Source organism: Acomys minous (genome assembly GCF_964271855.1).
Source record: "Acomys minous genome assembly, chromosome: 14".
In the NCBI taxonomy this organism is placed as follows: Eukaryota; Metazoa; Chordata; class Mammalia; order Rodentia; family Muridae; genus Acomys; species Acomys minous.
In genome coordinates, this window is record NC_140496.1 from 98,866,078 (window position 1) to 98,891,983 (window position 25,906).

A 25,906-nucleotide genomic window follows, 5' to 3' on the forward strand; every position below is an offset into this window, starting at 1 on the left:
GTGGGCAGTTTAGGGAAAGGCCGGATTTGAATCTCTAAAAGAGCCTGACCACTGTCTAATAACCGATCACTTTCATGTCCCTATAGTCGCCTAAGTATTACTCGCCTCTGTAGGACAATGGGCTTGTAGCGGTGGCCCTTTGCGGCGGGTTTCTCATCAGGCAGTGCAGTAGACGACCCCGGCACAAGGGGTCCTCAAGCACCTGAAGATTGACGGCAGACCGCAGGGATGGCGGCCGAGCGGGGTGGGTGGCTGCGGCCGGCTCTGGCGCTGCGCTTGCTGCTGGCGACTGCGTTTCAAGCGGTGAGTGCGGACCTCCTCTGTGGCCGCCTCGGGGCCGGTCGGAGGGCTCAGATGAGGAAGGTCAGACCCGCGGCCACGCGGGGGAGCCGCCCCTGGAACGGGCTTCCTTAGTGGCCGCTTCTATCCGGAATGAAACGTGGCAGAATTCCAGCCGCAGCTCTAGAGGCGATGGTCTGGCTTTAGGCAGCTAAAATCGATTTCTCAAGAGCACAGTGGGTACATAAACGCTTAGGAAGCAGGGAGGTGGTTATTTTTTTTTTTTGAGATTTACTTATTTATTACATATTACGTATACAGTGTTCTGCCTGCACACCAGAAGAGGACACCAGATCACATTATAGATGGTTGTGAGAGCCACATGTAGTTGCTGGGAATTGAACTCAGGACCTCTGGAAGAGCAGCCTGTGCTCTTAACCTCAGAGCCATCTCTCCAGCCCCAGTTGTTTTTTGTTTGTTTTTTGTTTGTTTTTTTTTTTTTAATAAGACAGACATGAATGAAACTACCACTGCTTACGACAAGACTCCCAAACCTTAAAGGGACATTTTCTTGGTTTTGATTCCAGACAGATAATTATATTTTTTCTTCTTTAACAAGAATGCATGCGTTCTGAATCTCTGAAAGGTTTTGGTAAACTGCTCTATGGAAGTCAGTCGCGTCGCCCCTAACTCCCTCCCCGTATCTACATGTCTTGTACTTAAGGTATTTAAAGTGATTTGTCCAAGATTTTGGAAGGTTAAGATTATACCGTAGCCTACTAATTACCCTGCTTTTCGTACATCTAGTAGTTTGCAAACGTTGTCTCTGCTTTTGTTACTTTGTCCAAAAGGTTGGTTCTTGGAGTCTTACATTGCAATACAATGTTGTTATTGAGGCATCTGTTACTTCAGCTATCACTTAGGGGAACATCTCTCTAACCTTTCTGTACCCTAGAGATAAGTGGGTTGCTTTTCTCCCATTGTAGGTAATTTAAATTTGTTACCACTGCCAAAGGTTACAAAAGGGTGATGTTTCAATCTACCTTCTAAATTTCAGTAGACAGTGGCTCTGTAAATACTTCCCCGCCCCCACCCCAGCCCCCACCCCACCCCCCCCAAAAAAAACCCAAGTCAATGTTTTAAGCAATTTAACCATCCTTTAGTCTGGTGAAGCGGCTCTCTCATGTATGCACTGATTTGAGCTAGTCAGTTAATTTAACTAATTTATAATCAGTGCTATTAACTGGGGCCACTTAGTTCTTCGGCTTCTAACCTCTCAGCTCCCAGTAGACTAGATGAGCTTACTTTTCACAACACTCCAAAAGAGCAGAAGCCTCTTAAGACCTTGCTGTGGAAATCCACTTCCCTCCTGGGAGACAAGGGCTAAAAAATAGAAAGCAGGGTCCTCCCACTGTCTGAACAGATGACATATTTGTCAAAGCAAGTCTCAAGACCAGGCCACAGGTAGATAAAGCGACTCCACAGCCATACAAGAGGATTGACGGAATTGCAGCGCAAAGAATGCCCACACCAGGACGAAGATAGAAAGGGGGTATGGCTAGTTGTGGGCCAGCAAATCTAACTCGAAACTCAGTTGTTATTTTTGACTCCTTTCTTCCTGTACATTGACAGTTACTGAGCCTTACTAATTTTTACTTCCTAAATATACCTGAAAACCAGTTTGATACAGCAAAACCTTTCTACTTGGAAGTAACAGCCCCCAGCTTTTTCTTTGAATTGCCTCTTTCTATATTGAGAATCTAAATAAAAATTGTCCTTCCCAGCTTTCTGATTGCCAAAGCCAAAAATATGTTCTATTAAATTCTCAGTACTTTCAACTCCGTGGATCGAATTAGTCATTAAAACCTTAAAAATTGCCAGGCATATTGAGGCTCGCCTTTAATCCTAGCACTCATGAGGAAGAGGCAAGTGGACCTCTGTGAGTTTGAGGGCAGCCTGGTCTACAAAGCACGTCCAGGATAGCTAGGGCTACACAGGGTAATCTTGTCTTGAAAAACAAAAAGACCTTAAGTTTCCAAGCCAGTGACTAATTTTGTTGCCACAGATAATTCAGGCCAATATATCGGCTTGCTAGGATTACCATAACAGCTTCATTAGCTGGGTTCTACATCTAATTCTAGCCTTACAGTGTACCTAGAGTACTCTGAAATTTAAATATGTTGTGCTTAAAAACTCCCACTTGCTTTTAAGATAGTTTGTCTTTAAACATTCCTTAGCTTATTTCCCAGTATTTGTTTACTGAAAAAACAAAGGGATAAGAAGAGCTGGGTACACTTGCTGTGCTAAGTTTCATATAGTTTATTTGTTCTCTCCCCTACACCCATAAAAATGATTGTCATCTACTTACCATCTAACCCACCTTCCATCATGTGAGTTTTAGGAATCAAACTCAGGTCCTCAGACTTGGCAGCAGGCGTCTTTACCCACTGAGCCATCTTGCCACCCCTTACCCTTCAGTTTTCAGCTAGGAGATCACTTCCTCCAAGAAATCAATCTCTGCTCCAAAAGTAAGTTAGGAGCCATTCTATATGTCAGTGGTGATCTGTCCTGAGCTCTCGGGGACATTTCAAATTTTTTATTGTAGTTTCTTGAAATTTGTCATTTTCCCCCTGAGCTAACAGGAGCTCACCTTAAAGAAGGGCCAGTTCCTGATTACTCCTTGATTCTATTGACCTACAGAGGGGAATACAACACCTTGACATCTAAGTGAAATGTTTCAGTCGTGAACTAGGGGATCTACAAGCAAAGGTCTGAGAGCATGGACAGATGGCGCCTACTTCTAAGTCACTATTGACCCTCAATTCCAGCTAACTTTCTATAGGTCTGTTACAAGTGGTCCCAACTGAAAGCGTCACTGACAACTGGGGTGCAGATCGAAGTGTTTTGTTAAAATGCAGATGTTAGATTCACACTCAAAACTTTGCTGGTAATTACATGATTCTTGATACTAAGTATATACTAGACTGAAACCTTTTTAGGACAGGAGTCAACTTCCTGTATTTGTGAATGAGAGCCACAAATAAGTGCATACTATCTTATAATAATAATCTATAAGTCAGATGGCAGGACATTAGTCACCACTGTATCATTCCATTCAGGTATACTCCAAACCATCCTTTATAATGTATTTCTATCTCCATAATACTGTGCTATTTAGTTTAAATTTTCAAAAAGGACTTTAGGAAATGTGTTTTCAAACCTTAACTTTTAATAACTGTAAAGTAGATTGATTTACTCGAATTCTTAGTTTTCTTCCATTGTTCTCTGTGAGTAGCCAGAATACAATACTGAACTTCATATACTTTCCAGACTTGGAAAGTGAGAGCCAGGCACAGTGGTGCCTCCTGTAAGCTGAGCTGCTGCTTGCAACCACAGCATTCAGGAGGCTGAAATGAGAGGCTCAGAAGTTTGAGACTGACCTGAGCTACAGATAGCAAGTCCTGATCCAGCCTAGGCCAGAGAACAAGACTCTAAAAGAAGAACCAAAAACAAACTTACCAAGTCATAAGTCATTTCTCTTTCATATTCTCTTATGCCAGCTTATACCCCATGGTATGTTTATCCTGTAGTCTTAACCAGATCAGCCCCGCACCTGTGTCTCCCCCCCTCATTTCTGCTCCCACTCAGAGTGTAGCCAAAGGGAACACAGAGGTTGTCCTAGGCTATTTTCAGTTGAGACTAGCTAATCTGTAAAGAACCTTAATTTGGTGCACAAATCTGCAGGCTGCACAGTACAAGACTGGACAGCCAAAATAGTAAAGACCCCTGGCTGTACTCCTATTGGAGAAAGAGAAAAACTGCATGTTGCCACCTGTCCACACAAGAACAGTGAATTAACTCGTAGTGGCTCCCATGCCTCTAAACTAGACCTACCTCACTTCACTGTATTGAGGAGTTGGGCATCTTGGTGAGGGCATACACATTCAGACCATTGCGGACATTTTCAAGGCAGGCTAGGATTAGATTCTGTTAGTGTGTGTGTGTGTGTGTGTGTGTGTGCGCGCGCGCGCGTGCACACACACATATGCAAGCACATACCTATATGTTCTTGCAGAGACCAGAGATGAGTCATCTTGTGTCTTCCTTTGGTGCTCTCATTTTGAAACAGGGTCTTTGACTGAGCCCTGGGCTCAGTGTTTGGCTGGATTAGATGACCAGCAAGCTAAAGTTATCTGTCCATTCCTCAGAGTCTACACTTGTGTCTTCACATTTATGTGGCAGGCAGTTTACCAACTGAGCCATCTCCCCATTCCCAGGATTAAAATCTCAATGCAATTGTTCTGTTTGTTTTCTTGTGTAGCCTTAGACAAATTTTCTTACTGTCCCATGTGTTCCCTTCCTGGGTGTGGTAGTTAATAGTAAATAGAAGGCTAATGTAAAGACTTAGCAAAGTGCATGGTGGTTTCTAAGAACTCCCAGCAACGGCAGTGCTTCTGCCATTCGTTGTCTTGAAATTCATCCTCTCTAACCCCACCCATTTGTTTTCAATCTGAAATCTGTTCAGAATTACATGAGAAACCCACAAGTGTCCTAAGAGTAAAGATTGATGAAAGGATAGTGTGTGTGTGTGTGTGTGTGTGTGTGTGTGTGTGTGTGTGTGTGTGTGTACACGCACACACTTGTATATGTGTGGAAGACAAAAGCTAATGTCTGTTGAGGGGCTTCTATCATTCTCTTCACTGCCGCACCCCCCACCCCACCCCCACCATCCCGGTTTTTCGAGACAGGGTTTCTCTGTGTCACCCTTGGCTGTCCTGGACTCACTTTGTAGACCAGGCTGGCCTGAACTCACAGCAATCCACCTGCCTTTGTCTCCTGAGCGCCGCGATTAAAGGCGTGTGCCACCATGCCGGGCTTCGCTTCGTCTTTTGAAAAAGGTTTTCTTGCTGAATCTGGAGCTCCTCTTCGGTTAACCTAGGTTCCATGGAGCGCCCGGGGTCCACGGGCCTTTCCCTCTCTGTCCCGGGCTGGGGTTACAGGTGCACATTCACGCCCCTGGCTTTTCAGCCGGGCACCGGCAGTCCAGACTCAGGTCTCAGGCTTGTTCAGCAAGCACATCACCCCCAGCCATTGCCCCAGACCCAGTTGCTCAACATTCTTAAGCAGTTTGCAGTTTTCAAAGTGAATTTGCTTTTATTACATGTTTCAATTACTGGCTACAAAATAAATTCCTCTAAATCTAATAGTGTAAATGGTTTGTTTTCCTTTCAGATTTAGTGGGTTCTCAGTTTTCAGACTGGCACAGCAGGGCCTCTCTGCCCCCTAGTCCCTCAGACCTCAGTGGAGAGGCTGCAGTCTGAATCTGAAGGCTCTGAGCTGGCATGTTTGGCAGTTGATGATGTCAGCTGGGGGCCTCTGTTGCTCTCTGCATGGTTCTGTCTGGGCTGTGTCTCTAATTTAGGCTTCTTTGCAGCATGGTGACCAAGTTCCAGAGTTGATGCTTGGGGGTTGAGGGTGATAGCAGCACATGAGCACACGCGTTAGAAGATTGCCAACCACATTATAAGAATATGTGGGGTGATGTGTACATATTGGTGCAGCTGTCTCTAATCTGCCATGTTGCTGTCCCTGCTTTCAAGATACCCTGTGAAATAGATCTTACAAGTTAGTTTACTGATGGGGAGTTGCAAGTGTCTTAACAGCTCAACTAGAGTCAGCCACAGAAAACACAGCCATAAACTCCTATGTCCCTCCCCCTTAGTTGAAGATTATGTAAATTTTCTGTTACAGAGGTAGGGTAAAATACACATGAGATGTCAGATTAGACTGTTGACTGATAAAGACCCATGAGATGGCCAGCATTTTGTAGTATGTACTAGCAATGTCAATGGGTTTTACTCTTGCGATTAGTCTTAAGAGCAAGCTGGAAGACTATAGCTGGTATGCCAGTTTCAGCCAACCCTGTCATTTTTGGAGTGTTGATTTCTGCATTGTCTGTGATTACTTTTGTGTGGCAATGGCTAAGTTGAGTATTTAAAAAGAAACCATTTTGCTATCAAAGCAAAATTGCTTTCTGGCAGTTAGAAGTTTGCAGACCCCTCCTTGTTCTAGAAGATCAACCAGATACAGTCAGTCTGATATTTCCCCTATTTGAGACTGATTTTTACCAGATCTTTTGTTTAATAAAATAGAGCTAGTGTATGTCCTAGAAATAAATACCTTAATGCCTGTCACCAGAATCACTCAATGTGTTAGTGAGTCAGGAAACCTCAGTTTCACATAGTGCAGTGTTCTTGGGTGGTTCTGTTTTACAGATGGGCATATGTGTCTCAGAGAAGGAAAGTACAGTGGCTAAAGGAAGTAAAAGGTTTTACAGAGAGGGCTTCCTAGAAGCCTGGTTAGAGTCTTGGAAATAAGTAGAACCTACAAGGTAAAAGTGAGGAGAGCATTTTCAACATAGGGAAAAGTGTGGACAGCAGTGTAAGGACCATATTTACATGTTGAGCACAGGGTTTCAGAGGTGGAAAGTGGGAAAGCCAGGGAGTGAGGAGAGGTGGAACTGACTGATAACGTAAGCTACAGAAGCAGGAGAAGTCTTACGAGCTAAGTGGCTGGAGGGATAGCTCAGCACTTAAGAGCTGTGCCCCTCCTGCAGACAACTCCAGCACCAGAGTCTGCCGGGAACAACCAGCAGCAGTGCAAGTGTCCACAGGCACCCACACATGTGCACACACCCACATACAATACACACATATTACAGGAGTTAAAATGCCTTAAAGACTGTCAGAGATTTGAAAGTTCTCCAGGGAACAAAACTGTGAAACTCTAAACTAGCTATAAGAAGGTTAACCGCCTAGAGGTCTTTGGCCTGGCAAACCACTGACCTGGGAAGTTGTTCCATTTTCCTAAGATGCTGGGTACATTTGGAGTGCAAGATACACAGAAACAAAGACAGATTACATCTTAGGAGACTTTGACCATCTAACGAAAATTAAGTGAGTTGTTGGCTTTGGAAGCCTAAACTCAGAGACAGGAGGAAGTGTTAAGTAAAACGGTATTTGAAGCCCTGGATAAAATTGCAGTCTCTCAAAAATCAAGGAACTAAGTGCATAGAGCAGGCCTGTAAACCCAGCCACTCAGTACAATGGCAAGTTTAAAGCCTGTCTGGGCTACAGACTGAGTTCAAGACCAGCCTGGGCAACAGAATGAGGGCCTGTCTCAAAAAGTGAAGAGGGGACTGGAGAAATGGCTCAACAGTTGGCTTCCTTGCTTTTCTGTCACTGTAATAAAATACTATAACCAAAGCAATTTACAAAAGAAAGATATTTTGAATTATGGTTCCAAGGGTCCATAATAACAGGGACAGCATGGCTGCAGGCAGCCAGAGCAAGAGGCTGAGAGATCAAACTTGGAAGTAGGTCTAGGCTATGGCCTAATGGAGCCTGCCTCCAGTGACATGCTTCCTCGAATAAAGCTGTCCCACCGTCCCCCCACCCCCAATACACTGCCACCAGCTAGGCAAATTTCAAATACCCAAGCCTTACAGGAGACATTTCTCATTCAAAACACAGCAGTGGTAAGACCAAGTGCTACTCTTCCTGAGCACCCAAGTGTGAGTCTCAGCACCTATATCCGGCAGCTCACAGTGGCCTGTAACTCTAGCCCCAGGGAATTGTCTTCTGGCCACCATAGGTTCCTAGACACAGCCACAGATGCATACACATAAAAATCTTCAAACAGTTTAATTGGAAACCATTTTTGTGACCCTTAGGATTGGATTTCTAAAGCCATCCGTTTTGCCTAGAATACTGTTCCCTTAACATACTGGTACAGAAACTAAAGTGTAAGGAGGCGAGCTTCCCACAGCCAACACCTGGTTAAGGCGGAGTGATAGCCAAAGCCAAAGGTTTGGTTTCTGTGCATCTCCTTTGTCTTCCCTGACCCCATCCCTTTTCCTGCCTTCCTGCAAGTCATGTATTTGCAGATAAATTAATTCTTTTTCCATTGATCCATATAAATAGGTACTAAGTCCTTAAAGTGAAATAAGAATATTTTTACTTATAAGAAAATTCCATTTTGTAAGCTACTAGATGTTGTTAAGAGATATGTAATATTCATATTATTAAAGTTGTACTTTTTTGTCGATCTTCATTTTCACTGAGGTAAGAGCTGTAGAATCCGGTGTTGTGGCACATGTCTGTAAGCCCAGCATTTAAACGGACAGGTCATCTTCAGCGCCTCGCTTGTTCGGGGCCAGCTGGACCTCATGAGACTGTCTCAAAGGACAACACAGTGATGACAAACCAAATCTATGAAGCTATGGAGCTCAGAAGTATTTAAGACCTTGTCTTCCTTGTGTTCAGTGTTGATCACCTGCTTTCTCTTCTTAGGAAGGTTCGTGTAAATCCGGAACTGTTTTATTCATTTCGTTTTCAGGTGTCTGCTTTCAGGGCAGAATTTTCCTCAGAGGCATGCAGAGAGTTGGGTTTCTCCAGCAACTTGCTCTGCAGCTCTTGTGATCTTCTTGGACAGTTTAACCTGCTTCAGCTGGATCCCGATTGCAGAGGGTGCTGTCAGGAAGAAGCACAGTTGGAAACCAGAAAGGTAACATTTCCCGCTGTGTCTTTCCCTTACATGCCTTAGCTGAGATAGGTAAAATACAGATCCCTCATCAGTTTGTGCAGGAGTCTCTTGCTTTTCAAATTTTAGTAAAACTCAGTCAGTTGCTTGCCAGGTCAAAGGAAAAGTGTGTTTACATACCAGAGACCATGACAGTCACCATACACCATAGCGTGCCTGTGTCCCATAACGAGCTAGTCTTCCTTGGCACCTGGCCAAATTAAAGCAGGGACCAATTAATTACACTTGGGTTTATTTGTGATAATAAGCCAGTTGTGCAAAGAAATCTGAGATGAAAGCAATATGCATGATACTGGGCACAGCTGTGGTTAACAGAACTATCAATTTATATACGTGTAACTGGAAATCCCAGATACCTATAGCCCTACCCTTCCTAGCTGAGAAGTCAAGTGTAAGTAGCTGTACCCATAAAATCTGTTGTTTTGAGCCCACTGTTCAGATACGTGCTCAGCGTGTTTTGTTTGAATGGAAGGATAGGCTGGCTGTTTGCCGTTATGCCGTGTAGCCCAAGATGGTCTCAAACTTACAGCCTGCTTTCCTCAGCCTCCTTGGTGCTAAGCTTACAGGTATGCACCTCTGCCTAGCCTGAACTTGGCCAATCTTTGTCTTTCAGTAACGCCCTTAGGTTTTTCTTCTACATTGTGAAGTACCTCTACCTGAAGTACTTATATTATTCCATAAAGGGGAATGAGGGCAGGGGCTGAGGTGTAGCTCGGTGATAGAGCGCTCACCTAGTGTGTCCAGGGATCTGTCTTTAATTCTCACCACAACAGAAGGGCTGTATTAAAAGTGACCTAATGGGATTTCAAAGTCCCACATTGCTTTGTTGAGTTCCCTTTTCTTACTCTTCCATTTGTCTGCGCTGAATTGAGGCATTGTTACTATTTGTAAAACCTTCAAGTAGTAATGCTTCCTCATGACTAGATAAGGTTTATTTCCAACATCAAGTACATATTTATAGTTTTAGAAGAAAAAGAAAGCAACACCTAATTTAAAATTGGTGGCAGCCAGGTTTAACACTTGATCCCTCAATTCAGTGGCCTGAGGTTCCAGTGTCTCAAATGGGCTTACAGAGTAAAATGTGCCTTTCACTTTCTTGGCTGGCATAAACCCCAGTGTGTTTTGTGTTTAGATTCCCAGACATGTAAGATACTCCTTGTATATGTAAAAATCTAAGCAACAAGTTTTTAAAGCTTGATTTGATTTAAGAGGCTTAAGAGCAGATGTAGCTGGTTTGCTCTGACTCCCTTCTGCCTTGATGGGGAGACGGTCACATGGGACAAGTTGCTGAAGGGAACTGCATGAGTCAATGCTTCGTCATCCCGTGGCTGCGCACTGTTCAGCCAGAAGGCTTATTCACTAACACCCCAGACTTAGAATGGCGGGGTAAAAAGGGGTGGTGCCGTTAACACAACTTATCCCACAAGCCCCCTTTGAAATTTAGGATAAATTGAGAGATCCTACCATTTTGTTTATATAAAACAATTCTAAAATATAAACAGCTCATATAAGAGCTCTTTTTACTTATTGCTTTTTTGTCAGTACACCTTCAAAATACCCATTTTAATATAGATTTTATGAAACTGAATTTGGGTCACATGCCTCTAAACTTAATTGTATTATTGTATTAGTTGTTGTACTGTATTAGTTGAGCTGTGTGTTGCATCTAAACTGTTTTCAGCTGTTACAGCTTAGCAGTAACAGAGGCAAGCCGTCTGCAGTTAATATTTGCTATTGTGGCTAAAGTGCTTAATATAGCCAAGCCCAAGTGAGTCTGGGGCCTAATACCCTAGTACTTCTCTGCTGCCAGCCCAAATCTCTAAGATATATTTCTTATTAGTCATTTTCTAGCACCTTTCATGCACAATAAGGAATAGTTTTTATAGGCCCAGTGAAGCAAACCAGAAAAAGTATTAAGAGAGACTTGAAAGTGGCGTGTGGAGTGAGCCCGTTAGACTTGGTCCACAGTCCAGTAGAGAGCAGTGAGTGCTCCAGCAAGCAGGCGACTCAGGATAATAAATGCTCCTGTCTTTTTCTGCTCAGGCCTGCACTTACTGTTAAATTCAATACACAGTGTCTTAGTCAGGGTTTCTATTACAGCAATGAAACACTGACCAAAAAGCAAGTTGGGAAGAAAAGGGTTTATTTGTTACACTTTCAGATCATAGTCCATCATTGGAAGAAGTCAGGGCTGGAACCTGGAGCCAGGAGCTGATGCAGAGGCCATGGAGGAGTGCTGCTCACTGGCTTGCCTTGAATGGCTTGCTCACCCTGCTTTCTTCTAGAGCCCAGGACCACCAGCCCAGGGGTGGTAGCACCTGCAGTGGGCTGAGCCTTCCCACGTTGATCACTAATTGAGAAACTTACAGCTGAATCTTGTGGAGGCATTTTCTCAACTGAGGGTTCTTCTCCAATGACTAACATGTGCCATTAACATACAAAACCAACCAGTACATGCATTTAATAAAAGTTAAATTATCACCGGGTGTGGTGGCACACAGCTGTAATCCCAGCATTCGGGAGGCAGGGGCAGGCAATCACTGTGAGTTCAAGGCCAGCCTGGTCTACAAAGCAAGTCCAGGACAGCCAAGGCTACACAGAGAAACGTTGTCTCAAAAAAAAAAAAAAAAAAGTTAAATATCAAAAAGTAGCCCTGTTAGAAAATAGTTTATTTACTTTTTTTCTTTTCTTTTTTTTTTTGGGGGGGGGGGGTTGGGGGGGGTGTCTGGCTTGGACATTTTTGTAATACTTTTCCAGTTGTAGTGGCAAACTATCAGGAAGAAAGGGCTTGTATTGGCTCACAGTTCAGCCACAGTCGGCTAGGTAGGGGAGTTAGGCAGCAGTGGGAAGTAGCTGGTCATATTGATTCCACAGTCAGGAGGAAGAGAAAATAAACTTACAGCTCGGCTTTCTTTCTTTAATCAGTCCATGGTATGGTGCACCACACTTGTAGAATGGACCACCTCACAGCACATAACCTAATGTAGAAGTCCCCTCACATGTACCAAAAAGCTGGTCTCCCTGGTGACTCTAGGTCCTGCTAGGCTAGCAGGATCATATCCTGTATGTATTAAGCATCACACTCCTCGTGTGGACAAGCTGGCCTTGAGCTCAGCGATCCTCCTTCTGCTTCTCTAATGTTAGGATGATGTACACCACGTCTGGCTGTTACAGTCTTTTATAATATAGCTGAAAATGTTGCTGGAAGCCAGGCGTGGTGGCGTACTCCATTGCTGGAACATTTCTTTTGGTTTTTTAGTTCCGTGTGTTGAAGATCTATCCAGAGATGAGGGCAACGTTTTTAGTAATGATCAAATTTTTGCTTAAAAAAAAAACCATGAGCGTATATAGTATCTTGAAATCCTTTGAAGGTCATTTTTATAAGTAGTGGCTGCATTTCTCTTTCTGTTTGGCCTGCCCTAATGCACTCTGGTCATAAAAGACCTAATAATTTCCCAGATATTACTTAGAAGGAGTATTTGTTACTATTTTAAGTAGCTTTAAAAGCTTACAACTGTGTTCCTAAGAGTGGTTTTTAAACACTACTTGGGGACTAACCTAACTGGGGAAAGCATGCTCATTTGTATCTTAAAGAAAAAAATGCAAACTACTAAAAGAAAATTTACTTGCATGTCAGTGGTGTTTTGTGCGATTTATTTACTTAGCAGTACTTCAGTTTTATAGAGAGAATCTGCCTGCCTGGGCCTCCCAAGTCCTGGGACTAAGGACATGCGCCACCGATGCCTGGCCTGATTTAAAAACAGTAACAACAGGAACTGGAGCTCAGGTGCTTGGCTAAGCTCACCGGGCAAGTGCTACCACTGAGCTACTACACCCTCAGCACAAAGCTCAGTTTTCACAGGACAAACATATTTTGAAAATTGAAATAGAAGCCAATTTAAAATAAAACACCTTTCAAATACTTTCAAATGGCAAATCAGGTGAAAACCATTTTTTTTTTAAACTACAAATTACATTTGAGCAAAAATAAATTTAGGTATATGATCACAAGACAAAAATAATTGGTTTACAAAAAGAAAATTCAAACTGACCACAATGTCTAATTTTCCTTCCTACTTTTTAACCTACTTGGTAACAGATTTTAGTGGTTTCAGAATAATTTGCTGGGGTGGGAGTGTGGGGCTGGAGAGATAGCTCAGCAGGTAAGAGTTCTGGTTGTTCTTAATTCTTTCACAGGTCCCAGGTTCAAATCCCAGCACCTACATTGTCATTTGGCAACTGAGGATGGCCTGGGTTCCACAATGAGTGGGTTGGTACAGGCACTGCTTGCTTCTGGACTAGAACAAGGGACCGATTCCTCTCTCAGGAGGGGCTAGAGTGCCTTCCCTTTGAGACAGGGTCACTAGGCAAGGCTCCTGGGAGAGAGAGAAATGATTTTCCACCGGTGTTACGGTTTAGCTCTTTTAGAATGAAATTGCTGGTATCAGACAGCAGTGGAGACTCGGGAGCTCCAGAAGCCCATGATGATACCAAGTGTTACAGCCTTTTGTTTAGCTGCTGTGCTAGGAACGGCAGATAGGTGTTTGAACCTGGCGTTGTTCAGCTGTGTGCTACCTGCTTATGTGAAAGCTTCCTTCTGTGTGGGCTTGGGAGATCTTGTATCCAGAGCCTTGACACCTACGCTATCTGTGACAGAGCTCAGCCACCTAGGTATTCGATAAAGGGCCTTTATTTTCACCCTAATATATTTACAGGTGATGGAAAAACAATTAAAAATGCTTATTGTGTTATTTTTCAGGCGCTGTACTTCAGTATAGAGCTTAGTAAGTGTGTCTGTGAATGTAGTTGAATGCCCTGTCCTTTCTGTTTCACTATGCTTTTCTGATTGGACTAATGTCAACTCACCAGCTATGCACATATTCTACCTTGAGCTCTATATACATCCCAAGCAGACCAGAGACAATACAGGGTAATGCTAACATATGTACATACGTTTGGAATGTATCCCCTTTCCTCTTCTTATGGTTGTTTTTGGGATTTGGGTTTTTGTTTTGTTTTGGTTTGTTTTTTTAATTTTGTTGTTTTTATGCTGACTCTCTGTGACTTCGGGCTAGCATATTTATCCTAGGCTCTTCAGTTTTTTCATGATTTACCCTCACCTGAGTGTTTACACTGGTTGTATCTTATGTATTTTCTCTACACTGTTGCTTTATCCTCAGAAGAAGCCTGGAATACACTTTGATCTCTGTTTAAACAGCCAAACAAAAACAAATTGGAGGACAGCCTGCCCAGAGTTTCAGGCATTTAGGTGCCAGAGTCCAATTCGTCCCAGTTTGACTAGTGAGCCAAAGTGTTAAACTACAACACAGTTTGATGTCACCCAGAAAATATTGGCATTTCTTCCTGCCACACAGAGCTTCTGTGAAAAATTGAATGACTTAAACATGAAAGGCCAAATGGCCTTCTTAAGGTCCCTGTTGAACTTTCACTTAACAAGGACAGCAGACATACTTCCATTACTATTGCCAAATCCTCGTTTTTCTGTTTACCACAGAGTATGCCTCCCACACAAAAGGTTTGAAATAAATGGCATAACAATTCTTTTAAATTTATAAGGAAGTACTATAGCCAATTTCAGCAAGTTTAAACGCTAACCTGCAGAGATATAATGCTGCTGCTGTGTAAAACACAGAAGGCTGAAGAGGAAGCTACACTAACTGCATGACATTGTAATCACTAAGGAAATTTCATGCTGCTTAAAATAGCTTTACTTCTCTAGCATCCAGAGCCTCTACAGACACTGCTTTCTTCAAAGGAAACAAAGTAGTATCTTCAGCAGATGATTCCAAGTGTAACATAAAAGCATTCTTCCCAATGGAGTTCTTAAATATGAGGAATGCTTGGCCACAGTTCCGATTCAGTGTAGCCATTACTAAAGCCACCTCTTTGATAGCACTGTACTAACTAGTTAGTGCGCCACATAGACACTTCACAGTAATGGCCACTTGTATCAGTTAACTTGTTATTATTTGAAAGCACTCTTCCAGAACTGTAAGTTGCGGCCAGAGGAGGCAGAGTCAGAAAGTCTACCAAGTTCTAAGCCAGCCAGAGCTGTGTACTGAGAGTTCCTCTCAAAACAAGATACTTCAAGCAAATTAATTTCTGTAATAGCTTCATAAGAAGTCAATATCACACTAGTAATTTCTTGTTTTATAGTTGAGCCCTACCTAAGACATCCTTTCTAAACTCACACTGCTAATTACTAGATATGTACATATATATTCAACAAATTTTTGAAATTTATTTTATAGCTATTTATTTGAACTGAAAATGTTTGTTTTTACACTTGACTTTTATATGGAAAATAAATGCAGTCTTTAAGAACTTAATAAATCAACCAGGCATGGTAGCACACACCTTCAGTCCCAGCACTCCAGAGGCAAAGGCAGGCAGATCGCTGCAAGTTCGAGGCCATCCTGGTCTACAAAGTTGAGTCTAGGACAGCCAAGGCTACACAGAGAAACCCTGTCTCAAAAAAAAAAAAAAAAAAAAACGTAATAAATCAGTATCAGCCCCTAAGCATGCCATTAAAGCATGCTATCCTAGTTGTAGCTTACGCTATTTAAAAGAACAAGCCTTAGAGCAGCAGCTTTCAACCGTCCTAGCCCTGCATCTTTAATACATCTTCAGAGTATGGTGACTTCTGGCCATAAAATTGTTTTTGTTGCTACTTCCTAGCTGTAGTTTTGCTACTTCTATGAATCATAATATAAATATCTGACATGTAGGATATCTGATAGACGACCCCCACCCGCAGGTCGAGCAGCACTGCCTTAGAGTAATTGACCTGCCTGTCCTAGGCACAGCCACCTTAGACTCCTAGCTACCTTTGCATTTATACTAAATGTTCTTCTTGGAATGGCTCTAAGAACGCCAAAATAAGCCCATAGAAGAGTAAGAAACAGAGGCAGCTGGACTCATGTAACTGGGGTGAAACATAGCATCTGAAGTTAGGGTGGTAAAAAGAAAAGAGCCTGGCATAGTGGTGATCCCAACAGCAGAGGCAGGAGGATCTCTGTGAGTCCCAGCTTCAAAGCAACAAAACAAGTATAGGAAACCGAAAAGGAAAGAAAGAAAGAAGAACCTAACAATAAAGACTAAAAGAAAAGGGACTTGGCATGTCTCTTAATGCTTACAAACCTGACACAGAGATGTGTGCCAAGGACTCTCAGCTACCGAAGAACCTCAGCTAAGCTCCTTAAGCCCAGTGGTTTGTAACAATAGTAAGAACATACTAAACACTTTTTTCTACTATAGACAGAGCCACGTGGAAGTAGCCAATGGGAGAACCAATAGCAAACTGTTTAAATGTATTTTATGGAAGGTGAAATACAGACGGGTTTTGGCTTCTTCTATGTACGTACATACATACATACATACATACATACATACATACATACAATTTCAGATGCATTGATTTCCATAAGTAAATAAATAAATACATACAGGTTGATGCGGATGGGTGCTACAAGCACCAGTACAGCTGCTAGGTGTTGTGTTGTTTTGGGGTACAGGCCACCTTCCTGAAAGACTCACTTCAGGTGGGGGCGAGAGTGGAATTACTGTGGGAAAGGTAATGGCACAACACAGACGTGGGGTTTTTAAAGCAGCTTTGGCTGCGGTAGACTATGGCTTCAGCTTCACTTCCTGAGACAACTGGATATTTGAGTCAGTCATCTCTTCACTGATTTTCAGTCCTTCAAGTTAATGGGAAGTAGGTTGTATTTTTCAAATATTTAGGACCCCCAAACCATTGATTTTTCTTTATTACATATTTTGTGGATAATTATTTGCCATTTTCTCAAATATTTTAGCTTATTGCTAAAGGCTAATTGTTTTCATTGTAATTCACTGAAAAACTAATGTTTCTAGAATTGAGCTCAGAAAGCAGGGCAACCATAATCTCATTTTCTCAAGTTACTGCTTTTCCTGGGTGGTATTTCTAACATCAGGAGAATTGAGCACTGTTGTAGGTGACATCCTTAGAGTATAGGAGGAGTGTCTGTGTTAGACCGAGTTCCACCTGAAAGCCTCGTGACAGCGAGCTTCCCCTGCACTCGTCCTGTGCTCTGATCCAATACCAGGCAGAGGCCAGGTGGGGAAGAAGGGCCTAGTTGGGCTCACAGTTTGAAGGTCATGGTGGAGGCTGTGGAAGGCAGCTGGCCACTGTCTACAGTCAGGAAGCAGGTGGACATGGTGACGTGCTCAGCTGTTCTCCTCGTGCAGTCCCGGGCCCCGGCTGTGGCCTTGTCTCTTCCTACCTTAGCTAACCAAATGGAAATCCCTCACAGACATGCAGAGGCCTGCTTCCATGGACTCCAGCTTCTGTCAAGTGAGCAGAGTCAGCATGGACACCCCTGTAGACTCGGGGAGATTCTCCCCATTGTTTGAACAAAGCCTGCTCGTCGCAGGATGGAAGGAAGCTTGTCCTTCCCCCATAGCTTTCATAGTTAAAACGCGATCATGAAGCAACATTTTGTGTTATTTGTATTGAGCTTTTTAGTGGCGTACTGATTTTATCACTGAGAACTGTTCCTCCTCTGAAGCCTGAATTAAGGTAAATGGCAGCCTCCCCGTCTTGGTACAGGGGTTGCAGACCAGAAAGAAACAGTGTTTGCTTAGTGTTGGAAAGTGCTTTAAACTTCACGAGCGTCCTTAAACAGGAAGAACTTAGCAGACAATTAAAATACATGGTTAATTTTAAAGGTATAGAAATCTCTTTTTACAACTTGGTTTCCTAAAATGATAATCCAGCTCCTCCCTTGATCCACAGTCAACAGATGTAGTTTACATATTTTCTTAGTGTGTTTTGTAACATAAATATACAGTCTTAACAAAGAGTTTCTGTTACATTTCAGAATTTTTAAAAAGCCAGAAAGTGGTGGAACAAGCAATGAAGTAAAATTTAAAACAGTAAATGAGTAGACATTGTATTTTAGTGACAATAACTATAGCAATAAAACACAACATAGTAACCTTGAAATAAACTAATTATTTAATCTGTATTAAACTAAGAACTCATTTTCATCCCACAAAGATGCTCTCTCCCCTGAGCCACATCAGGCTATTCCAGTTTGTAAGTTTCCTGGCTTTCATTTTACAGCTGTATGCAGGAGCCATCCTTGAAGTCTGTGGATGAAAATTGGGGAGGTTCCCTCAAGTCCAAGGTATGTGGATTTTCAGAAGTACACTCTGTAATGACATAAATGTTTTCACATTCTTTTTTCTGGGGCTGGAGTTTTTAATAAGAACTGATGCTGACCACAGTATTTCTTTCTTTCTTTTTTTTAAAGATTTATTTGTTTATTATTATGTATACAGTGCTGCCTGCATGTACATTTGCAGGCCAGAAGAATGCCCCACAGTATTTCTTATAAACAAATACAACATATGAAAGTTAGATTTAAAATAGAACGAAATGATTCTTTCTTTAAAAGATACTCTTGTCGGGGCTGGGGAGATGGTTCAAGAGATTAAGAGTACTATCTGTTCTTCCAGTGGTCCTGAGTTCAATTCCTAGCAACCACATGGTGGCTCACAACCACCTATACTGTGATCTGGTGCCCTCTTCTGGCATGCAGGCAGAAATATATATAATATTTTTTTTAAAGATACTCTTGTCAGGTATAAGTTTTAGAGTGGCTTTTCTTTTAGTAGAAGAAATAGAATAGAAACACATTCTAGTGTTTGGTTTTTGGTTTTTCGAGACAGAGTTTCTTTGTGTAGCCTTGGCTGTCCTGGACTTACTTTGTAGATCAGGCTGGTCTCGAACTCACAGAGATCCATCTGCCTCTGACTCCCAGAATTCTGGGATTATAGGCATGCACCACCGCACTTGGCTCTAGTATGTTTTTTGTCTACCCCCCCCCCCTTGGTTTTATATAAGTTACAGAATTTTGCATTAAGGTAGAGTAGACAAACCAAAAAGAATTACCACAGAATTTAGAGGCACACTACAGATTCATGCAGTGTGTGTCATCACAGGAAATTTTAGTGATAAATATGTTAAGAAAGTTGTCAAAGTGTGTTCTTGAGGTTACGCTCACATCTTCAGGAAGCCGTCGCTGGGGGTTTTCTTGTTTATCCTTACATGTTTACCTTGAAAATCAGCTTTATGAGCATACAGGCCATGGTGCTTACATGTAATCCCACCACATGGGAAGCAGAGCCAGGTGGGTCACTGTGAGTTCGAGGCCAACCTAGTGTATAAAAATGAGTTCTAGAACAGCCAGAGCTACGCGGTGAGACTCTGCCCTCAAATCACAAAAGGGGGGAGGGGGATCAACATATCACATGAAACCTTCTTAAGGAAACTCCTTTTTGGGTTTGGCTGGTGCTTAGGATTGGGTCTCACAGTAGTCCAGCAGGGCTGCTCTCCTGTGGCTGTGTAGCTCCGGGTCACAAGCATGAAGCAGCACCTAATCTGCTTTGATTCTTGGCACAAACTCAGTCCTCCACGCACCGCCTCAGCTCCTAAGAGCTGTGCCTACAGATGCACATCCCTGCTTAAGTTCTAGAGATAGTCTCAGCTGCTCCCCATTGCTGTGTAAGATTCATCATGAAACTGCCTCAAAAGTAAAAGGTGGAGCCGGGCGTGGTGACGCATGTCTGTAATCCCAGCACTCAGGAGGCAGAGGCAGGCTGATCTCTGAGTTCAAGGCCAGTCTGGTCTACAAAGCAAGTCCAGCACAGCCAGGGCTGTTACACAAAGAACCCCTGTGTCAAAAAACAAAACGAAACAAAAGTACAAGGTGGGTCTGCTGATCTCAGGTGGGAAGTGGGGACCACTAGTGTTGTCCCTACATTCTTAAAGTTAAGATATTTAGAATAAAAAACAAATAAGACCCATCTTGAAAGGATGTAGTTGTTCCATGCTTTTCCTGGGTCTCACTTGCTGCTTGCCTTTTAACAACCCTAGCAGGGGAAGTAGGATTATAATGTACAATGATTAGCCAGAGGATACAGAAAAGAACAGTGTCACAGACTCAAATGCAACCTTTATAAAACTCACTGATAGGATTGTGCTTATAACTTGCAAAACTTTGTGAGATTCCTCGCTCCTGACTGACTGGGCTCCATATTTGCATTGGTAGTCTAAGTACGTTACTGCATTAGAACCAAGAGCGTTGAACTTGAGAAACTGTCAGTATTTTCCTGACTGACTAAAGCTCAAACATTGTGTGGCCTTTTGTTTAGCTTACTGTTTTAGTCTGTGCTGAGGATGGGGCCTAAGACCTTGCACATGCTACGCCAGCACTCTGCTGCTGAGCCGTGTGCCTGGCCCTCTGAGCGTGCATCTCAGTGCACCTTTTCAATTCAGTTTCTCTATAAAAACATGGGGGACTGTTCTGACTGTTACAGAATGTAAGATTATACTAATAAATTGATTGACAGTGAGAAGACAATGGTTCTTTGGAGTCCTTAATATATTTGTTATTTTTTTGTTTTTGAGGGGGAGGTTACAAGTGTAGAGGGCAGGTATGAAGGGACAGGCGATGAATGGGATTGGGGTACATGATATGACATTCACAAAAAATCAATTAAAAGTTAAAGGAAAGAAAAATATTTATGCTAAAGAAAGGACATTGTTTTATCTTCAAGTTAATGTTTAAGTTTTCGGTTCTTTAGTTCCTTCTTTTCCTATATCTTTGTCACTTCAATATAGTGAACTCTTTCTCTGAACTAAAAAATGCTTATTACCTATTAATTTAACAGCATTTGTGAGGTATAGCTTAGTGATACAGTAGCTACCCAGAGTGCTTGCATGAGGTCTTCCTGGCTTTGATCACTGTCATCAGACAAGGTGAGGGAGATGAAGAGAGTGAGAATCTTAATGTTTATTTGTCTTGGTGCTGGGGATCGATTCTCAACCCAGCAACGTGAGTGGGTTGGTTGGTTGGTTGGTTGGTTTTTATTGCACACAGTGCTGGGCTGCATGACATTTTCATACAGATACATAACATACTTTAAACATGTCCCCACTCCAACCCCAGCCCCTCTTTCCCTCCGTTGGCCCTCTTGGTTCCTCTAGACAGTTTCCCTTCTACTTCTGTGTCATCTATAGATGTAGTTGTGTATTATCTACAAAATCTAGGAACCAAGTGAGAGAAAGCAAACAATGTTTGTCTTCTTGACTGACTCATCAGTTCGCCTAATGCGCTCTTTTTACAGGTGCCTTTATCTTTATCTCTTGGAGATCTAAGTGAGTCCTAGCTTTCATGGCATTAAAGAAGCCATGCAGTCATGTGGTCTGTGCAATACCATGAGTATATATATTCTCAAGTAACTGCTGAAAGCTTCCTTTGCTGCCTGTAGCGCATGACTGGCCTGTTACAGTACTCTCCTCTTTCATAATTGTGCTTCTGGGTCTAAGTTTAGCAAAGACTCGTCATGGCATTCCTTTGAGCCTGCTCACTCAGTCCAGTAAAAGGCATTTGAGTGAGTGGAGTCATTAAATGTACAGACAGCTCTGCTCCGTCCAGGGAGGGCTTAATAGTCCATTTTCCTAGTGGTTTCTTACAGAGTTGAAAAAATGGCCTGAATAGCTGGAAGTGTGTCAGATGGTGTTTTGGACATACATATAGGATTAGCCGTTCAAGTAATCTAAGATACAGTGTTATTGGCCATAACATTTTTATTTTATTTTCAGTCTTTGGGGTTTTGGGGGGGGGGGGTTGTTTTTCTTTAGTTGCAAAATCTCTTATTACAGTTTTTACCTTTTTTTTTTTTTTTCATTTTTATTCTTGAATTTTCTTACTGGCAGTGTTCTGCCCTAAAATTCCTATTTTTCTGTAAAAATAGGAACATGTAAGAGAGAATACTTTTGTTTCATGTTCATTAATTTCTTTGTATTATAACTTTGATAATGTTCCAAGTCCCCCCCCCTTTTTAGTACTTAACCACAGTCTTGGGTGATTATTTGCTTAGTTTTTTTTTTTCTTCACTAGATTATAAATTTAATAAGAGTGGAGATTATATATTATATATGTCTTATGTATTGTACCTTTCCCTTTGCTATCTGTCACATAGTAGATATCCAATAAATATCTTTGCAAATTTTAATTTTACTCCATCTGTAATATATTTAAATATAAGATGATTTAGGTCCCTTTTTTTTCTAAATAGTTGACAGTTTCCACTGAATAACCACACAAGCACATGCCTCGAGTACACATATCCCACTGCTCTCACCACCCTTGCGTCTCTGGCTGGTACCTTCGTCACATGAAGAGTCTTAGCTATTTCTCCTTTGGAGTTTTTGACTCAGCTCACTGTTGTAGGGTGGGATCGGGTATCGGCAAACTCGTTTCTCTATTTCTTTTGAGATGCCCCAGCGGTTCCCAATTAAGCTGAGCTATCATTCTGTCAAGCCCACAAAACTCCCTTTGGAATTTGGGGTACTAGTTAATTTGAATCAAGATCTTAAATGTTTATGGCGATGCCTCTACATTTATTCATCACCAGTTTAAATTTCCTTGGTTTCCACATAGGGCATGTTTGGTTTGTTTCAACATCCGGATTAGTCTTCATAGCTAGTTTGGATTTAGATGTGACTATTTGAATCTTTTTCTCTTTTAAGCTTTTGTCAGAAGTGACAAGCCCAAACTGTTCAGAGGTCTGCAGATCAAGGTAAGGGGCCATGCTGGGGCCTTATCTTAAAGAGTTAGGTGTGATTTATGTAAGAGCTGAGTCGAATGTTTTCTCAGACTTTGACCCTTTTCTCCCACCCTTTCTCACTATAACGCCCTGGGTTAGGTGGTGTGGTGCACTGTCTGAAGTTAAAGTCACTGTTCTGATCTACTTTTAAAAACACTGTTTCATGGTGTGTTTTCACTTTTCATGTAAGCTTGCTTTAGCTAAAATACAAAGTAGCTAGACTGTTTTAAACTTACAACTTCTTGCTGTTGGCGATAAATGGTTAATCTTTACCCACAGTTTTTGTCATGTAATATTTAAAAGTAAATCTGTTTTCTAAAGCCAGTAAGGCAAAGACTATAACCCTGAGCCTCAGCAAGCAGGACCAGTGCTAAGTCTTAGAGTCTGTAAGACTGCTGGCTGTGCTCTCAAGTAGCTGAGGCGCATGTCCTTGCACCGTAGTCAGCGCTCAGCTCAGGCCTCAGAAGGCGGCACTTGGTGACTGAGGGGAAGCTGTTTTACGCTTAACGTCTCTGCCGCTTGTTGAGGGGAGGGGTTGGGTTTTTTCTATTTTGCAAAATATTTTTGTATATCTGTTTTCATGACTGTTCTTCTCTTACTTGCTAATAGTAAGAGGTGCCAGCCGTACGTGTGCTACGCACTCAGCACTCCCAGTTCTTTACACCTTAGTGCTTTGAGTTGCTAAAATTTTGTTGAGAAACTGAATTATAGTCTAGCTAACCTATTTGGGTTTTTGGACAAAGACTAACTTGAAATAAATATTTTCAATTTTAGAAATAGTTTATATAGTAGCCTAATCAGAAATGTTTAGGTATTGTTCTCGGTAGTGTTACTGTTAACCCACACACACACAAGTAGTTGAGAATAAGCTAAGTGCTTAGCATGTCCAAGGCTCTAGTAACACAAAAAAATAAAAATATCAGATTTCACCTCCATTCCTAGAGTTAAAACTTTAAAACCTGAAGTGTGTAGGGGCTGGAGAGTTGGCTCAGCAGTGGGGAGCATTTGCTGCTCTCGCAGAACACCCAAGTTCAGCTCTCAACGCCTGCATAGCCGCTCTCAACGCACCTGTAACGCCAGCTCTGGGGACTCAGTGTCCTCTTCTGGCCTCCAGGGACATTGCACACACATGGCTTGCACTCACCTGTATATCCCACAAAACAAACAAATACATCTTCAGAAACTATAAAGTCCTACTAACCACTACTACATGTTTAGTTGTACTTTTACATAATGTGAAAGTGGATTTGATCTCAGTGTGTTCAATTTATTGTCATCAGTTGTTCAGCATTTGTCTGTCACTAACATCAAGTGTTAAGTTCATTGGATCTGAGAGAGCCATGTCTTTAATAAGTACTTTCCACATCCAACAATGGGCTTAATTTGGCTCAAATCATCTCCGTGCCAACACATGCTTTTCTCTTTGAAGTAACATGTAGCCTTAATTATTATAGTTTATGAAATCACATGAGTGTGCTGAAAAAGACTTTCTGTTGATTGTTATGTTGTATGTAAAAGCTGTTAAATTATTAGCATAATGAATCCAGCCATCTTGATCTTGGTTGAGAGTGAAAAGCCTCCTTCTAGGCAGACGATGATGATATCTCTGGTCTTTGTAGTACGTTCGAGGTTCAGACCCTGTACTAAAGCTTTTGGACGACAACGGGAACATTGCTGAAGAACTAAGCATCCTCAAGTGGAACACAGACAGTGTGGAAGAGTTCCTGAGCGAAAAGTTGGCACGCGTATAAGCCTTCTGTCCTCGTACCTTGTTACTATCAAATGAACTGTCCCAGCACCTAGAAGATAATTTAGTTTTGCACGCTTACATTGGCCAGTCTTCTAGTTAGAGGTTGAAGTAGCACCAGCGCCCATAATATGCAAAGATCTGGCAAGCTTGACAAACGCGTTTCTTAGAAATTTCTGTTCTTCTGCACTTGTTGATATCATCAGTGAAATGCTCTGTAAGAGGCTTCTGGTCAATTATGCAAATAATAGTTTGTGATAATTGGTCCAGTTTTATAAACAAAGGAATTTTAAATAAGGGAAGCTAATAAAGGAGATGCCTCCCTTGCTGTGTGCTCTTTTGAAAGTAATTGATGGAGAGCTACAAAACAAGTAGGATACACTGAGCCTCAGCAATGTGCCTGCTCCCCAGAGCTCTCAGATCTTTTGTATTGCTCAACTTTCTTTCTAGTAAAAGTATTTGTAGTTTATAATGAATGTGCCACATGAAATTTTTGTAGCCTTATTATTATGGAACAGACTGAAGATCTACAGTAAGAGTATAGTACTCATAAAGGTTTGCATTAATGAGGATTACACAGAAAACCTTTAAGGATTTGTGTAGATCTGATAATTGGCAAACTTTTAAAAATATTCTTACAGAAGAGTTCCGTTTACGAATGTTCACTTATTGGACCAAAATATAAATAAAAACTTTAAAACATGTTTGTCTTTAAATTACTCAGTCTGTCCTTTCTCGATGCATTCTTGTTTTCCATATAAGTTCTTTTTTCAGCCAAAATACAAAAATGACTGTAATAATTAGAATTTCATAAGTTCTTATGTAAGCAGTGAAGACTATTATTAATTATCAACTATCTTTTGTCAGGTAACATCTAAAATGAAGCTTTTTTTAAAGTCAGTAAGACAGTGCAGACAAGCTTGTTTGATTCGGCCATCAGAACAGTATAAGAAATTCTGGCAGAAGAGTCTCCGCCTTTGAGCACTGTGGTAACGACAAGGGCGGCACTTTGACAGCGCAGGTCTTGGTGAATGTGCCAGTGCTCCTTAGTGGTGTTGCTATTTTAGAACAAGAGGGAGATTTAGCCGGTTGTGGACAGAGAAGCTGCCACCACAGACAGAAGAATAGAGGTATTGAAGAATGAAACTTCAAAAAAGAACTTTTGGCATTGACATAGAAAATAAATTGGACTGGTTTCCGGGCAGGAAGAGCCAGTTAAATGAGTGTCTGACTGGGGAGGGGAGCAAGATTGCTGAAAAGAGACCTGAAAAGTCTGTTGTCTTCAAGTGATGAGAGATCTGAGAAGCCACACCCACAGCATCCAGAGCTGCAAGCTCAGAGCTGTGGTTGCTGGGATCTGCTCCATCCTACATGTTAATCAGCCAATTCAAAGTGGGTTTTGCCAATTGAAATCAAAGAACAGCTTTTTAAAGAAACAAAACTATTGATTACCAAGAAAGGGATATACATGATGATCTTAAAAGTACATCATTTCATACCCAATTCCTGGTGCCTGATTGATAACTTTACTACTTTGTTACTTCCAAATTTGGCAGAGGTTTTTTGTTTTTTTAATAATGACTTGCGAGTGAGAACTGCCTC

General features: G+C 41.9%; 1 protein-coding gene across 2 annotated transcripts; it reads left to right on the top strand.

The window, feature by feature from the left end:
* Positions 1 to 25,020, top strand: SELENOF (selenoprotein F). 2 transcript variants are annotated; one of them, XM_084755933.1, is made up of 5 exons: positions 28 to 303; positions 8,677 to 8,844; positions 18,005 to 18,068; positions 22,481 to 22,530; positions 24,177 to 25,020. In XM_084755933.1, the coding sequence occupies exons 1-5, from the start codon at positions 229 to 231 to the stop codon at positions 24,306 to 24,308; spliced, it is 489 nt and encodes a 162-aa protein (XP_084612059.1). In that variant the 5' UTR covers positions 28 to 228; the 3' UTR covers positions 24,309 to 25,020. The 2 variants fall into 2 exon arrangements, with proteins under 2 accessions (XP_084612060.1, XP_084612059.1); XM_084755934.1 differs by lacking the exon at positions 22,481 to 22,530 and having other exon boundaries at positions 1 to 303.
* Positions 25,021 to 25,906: the final 886 nt, after the last annotated feature.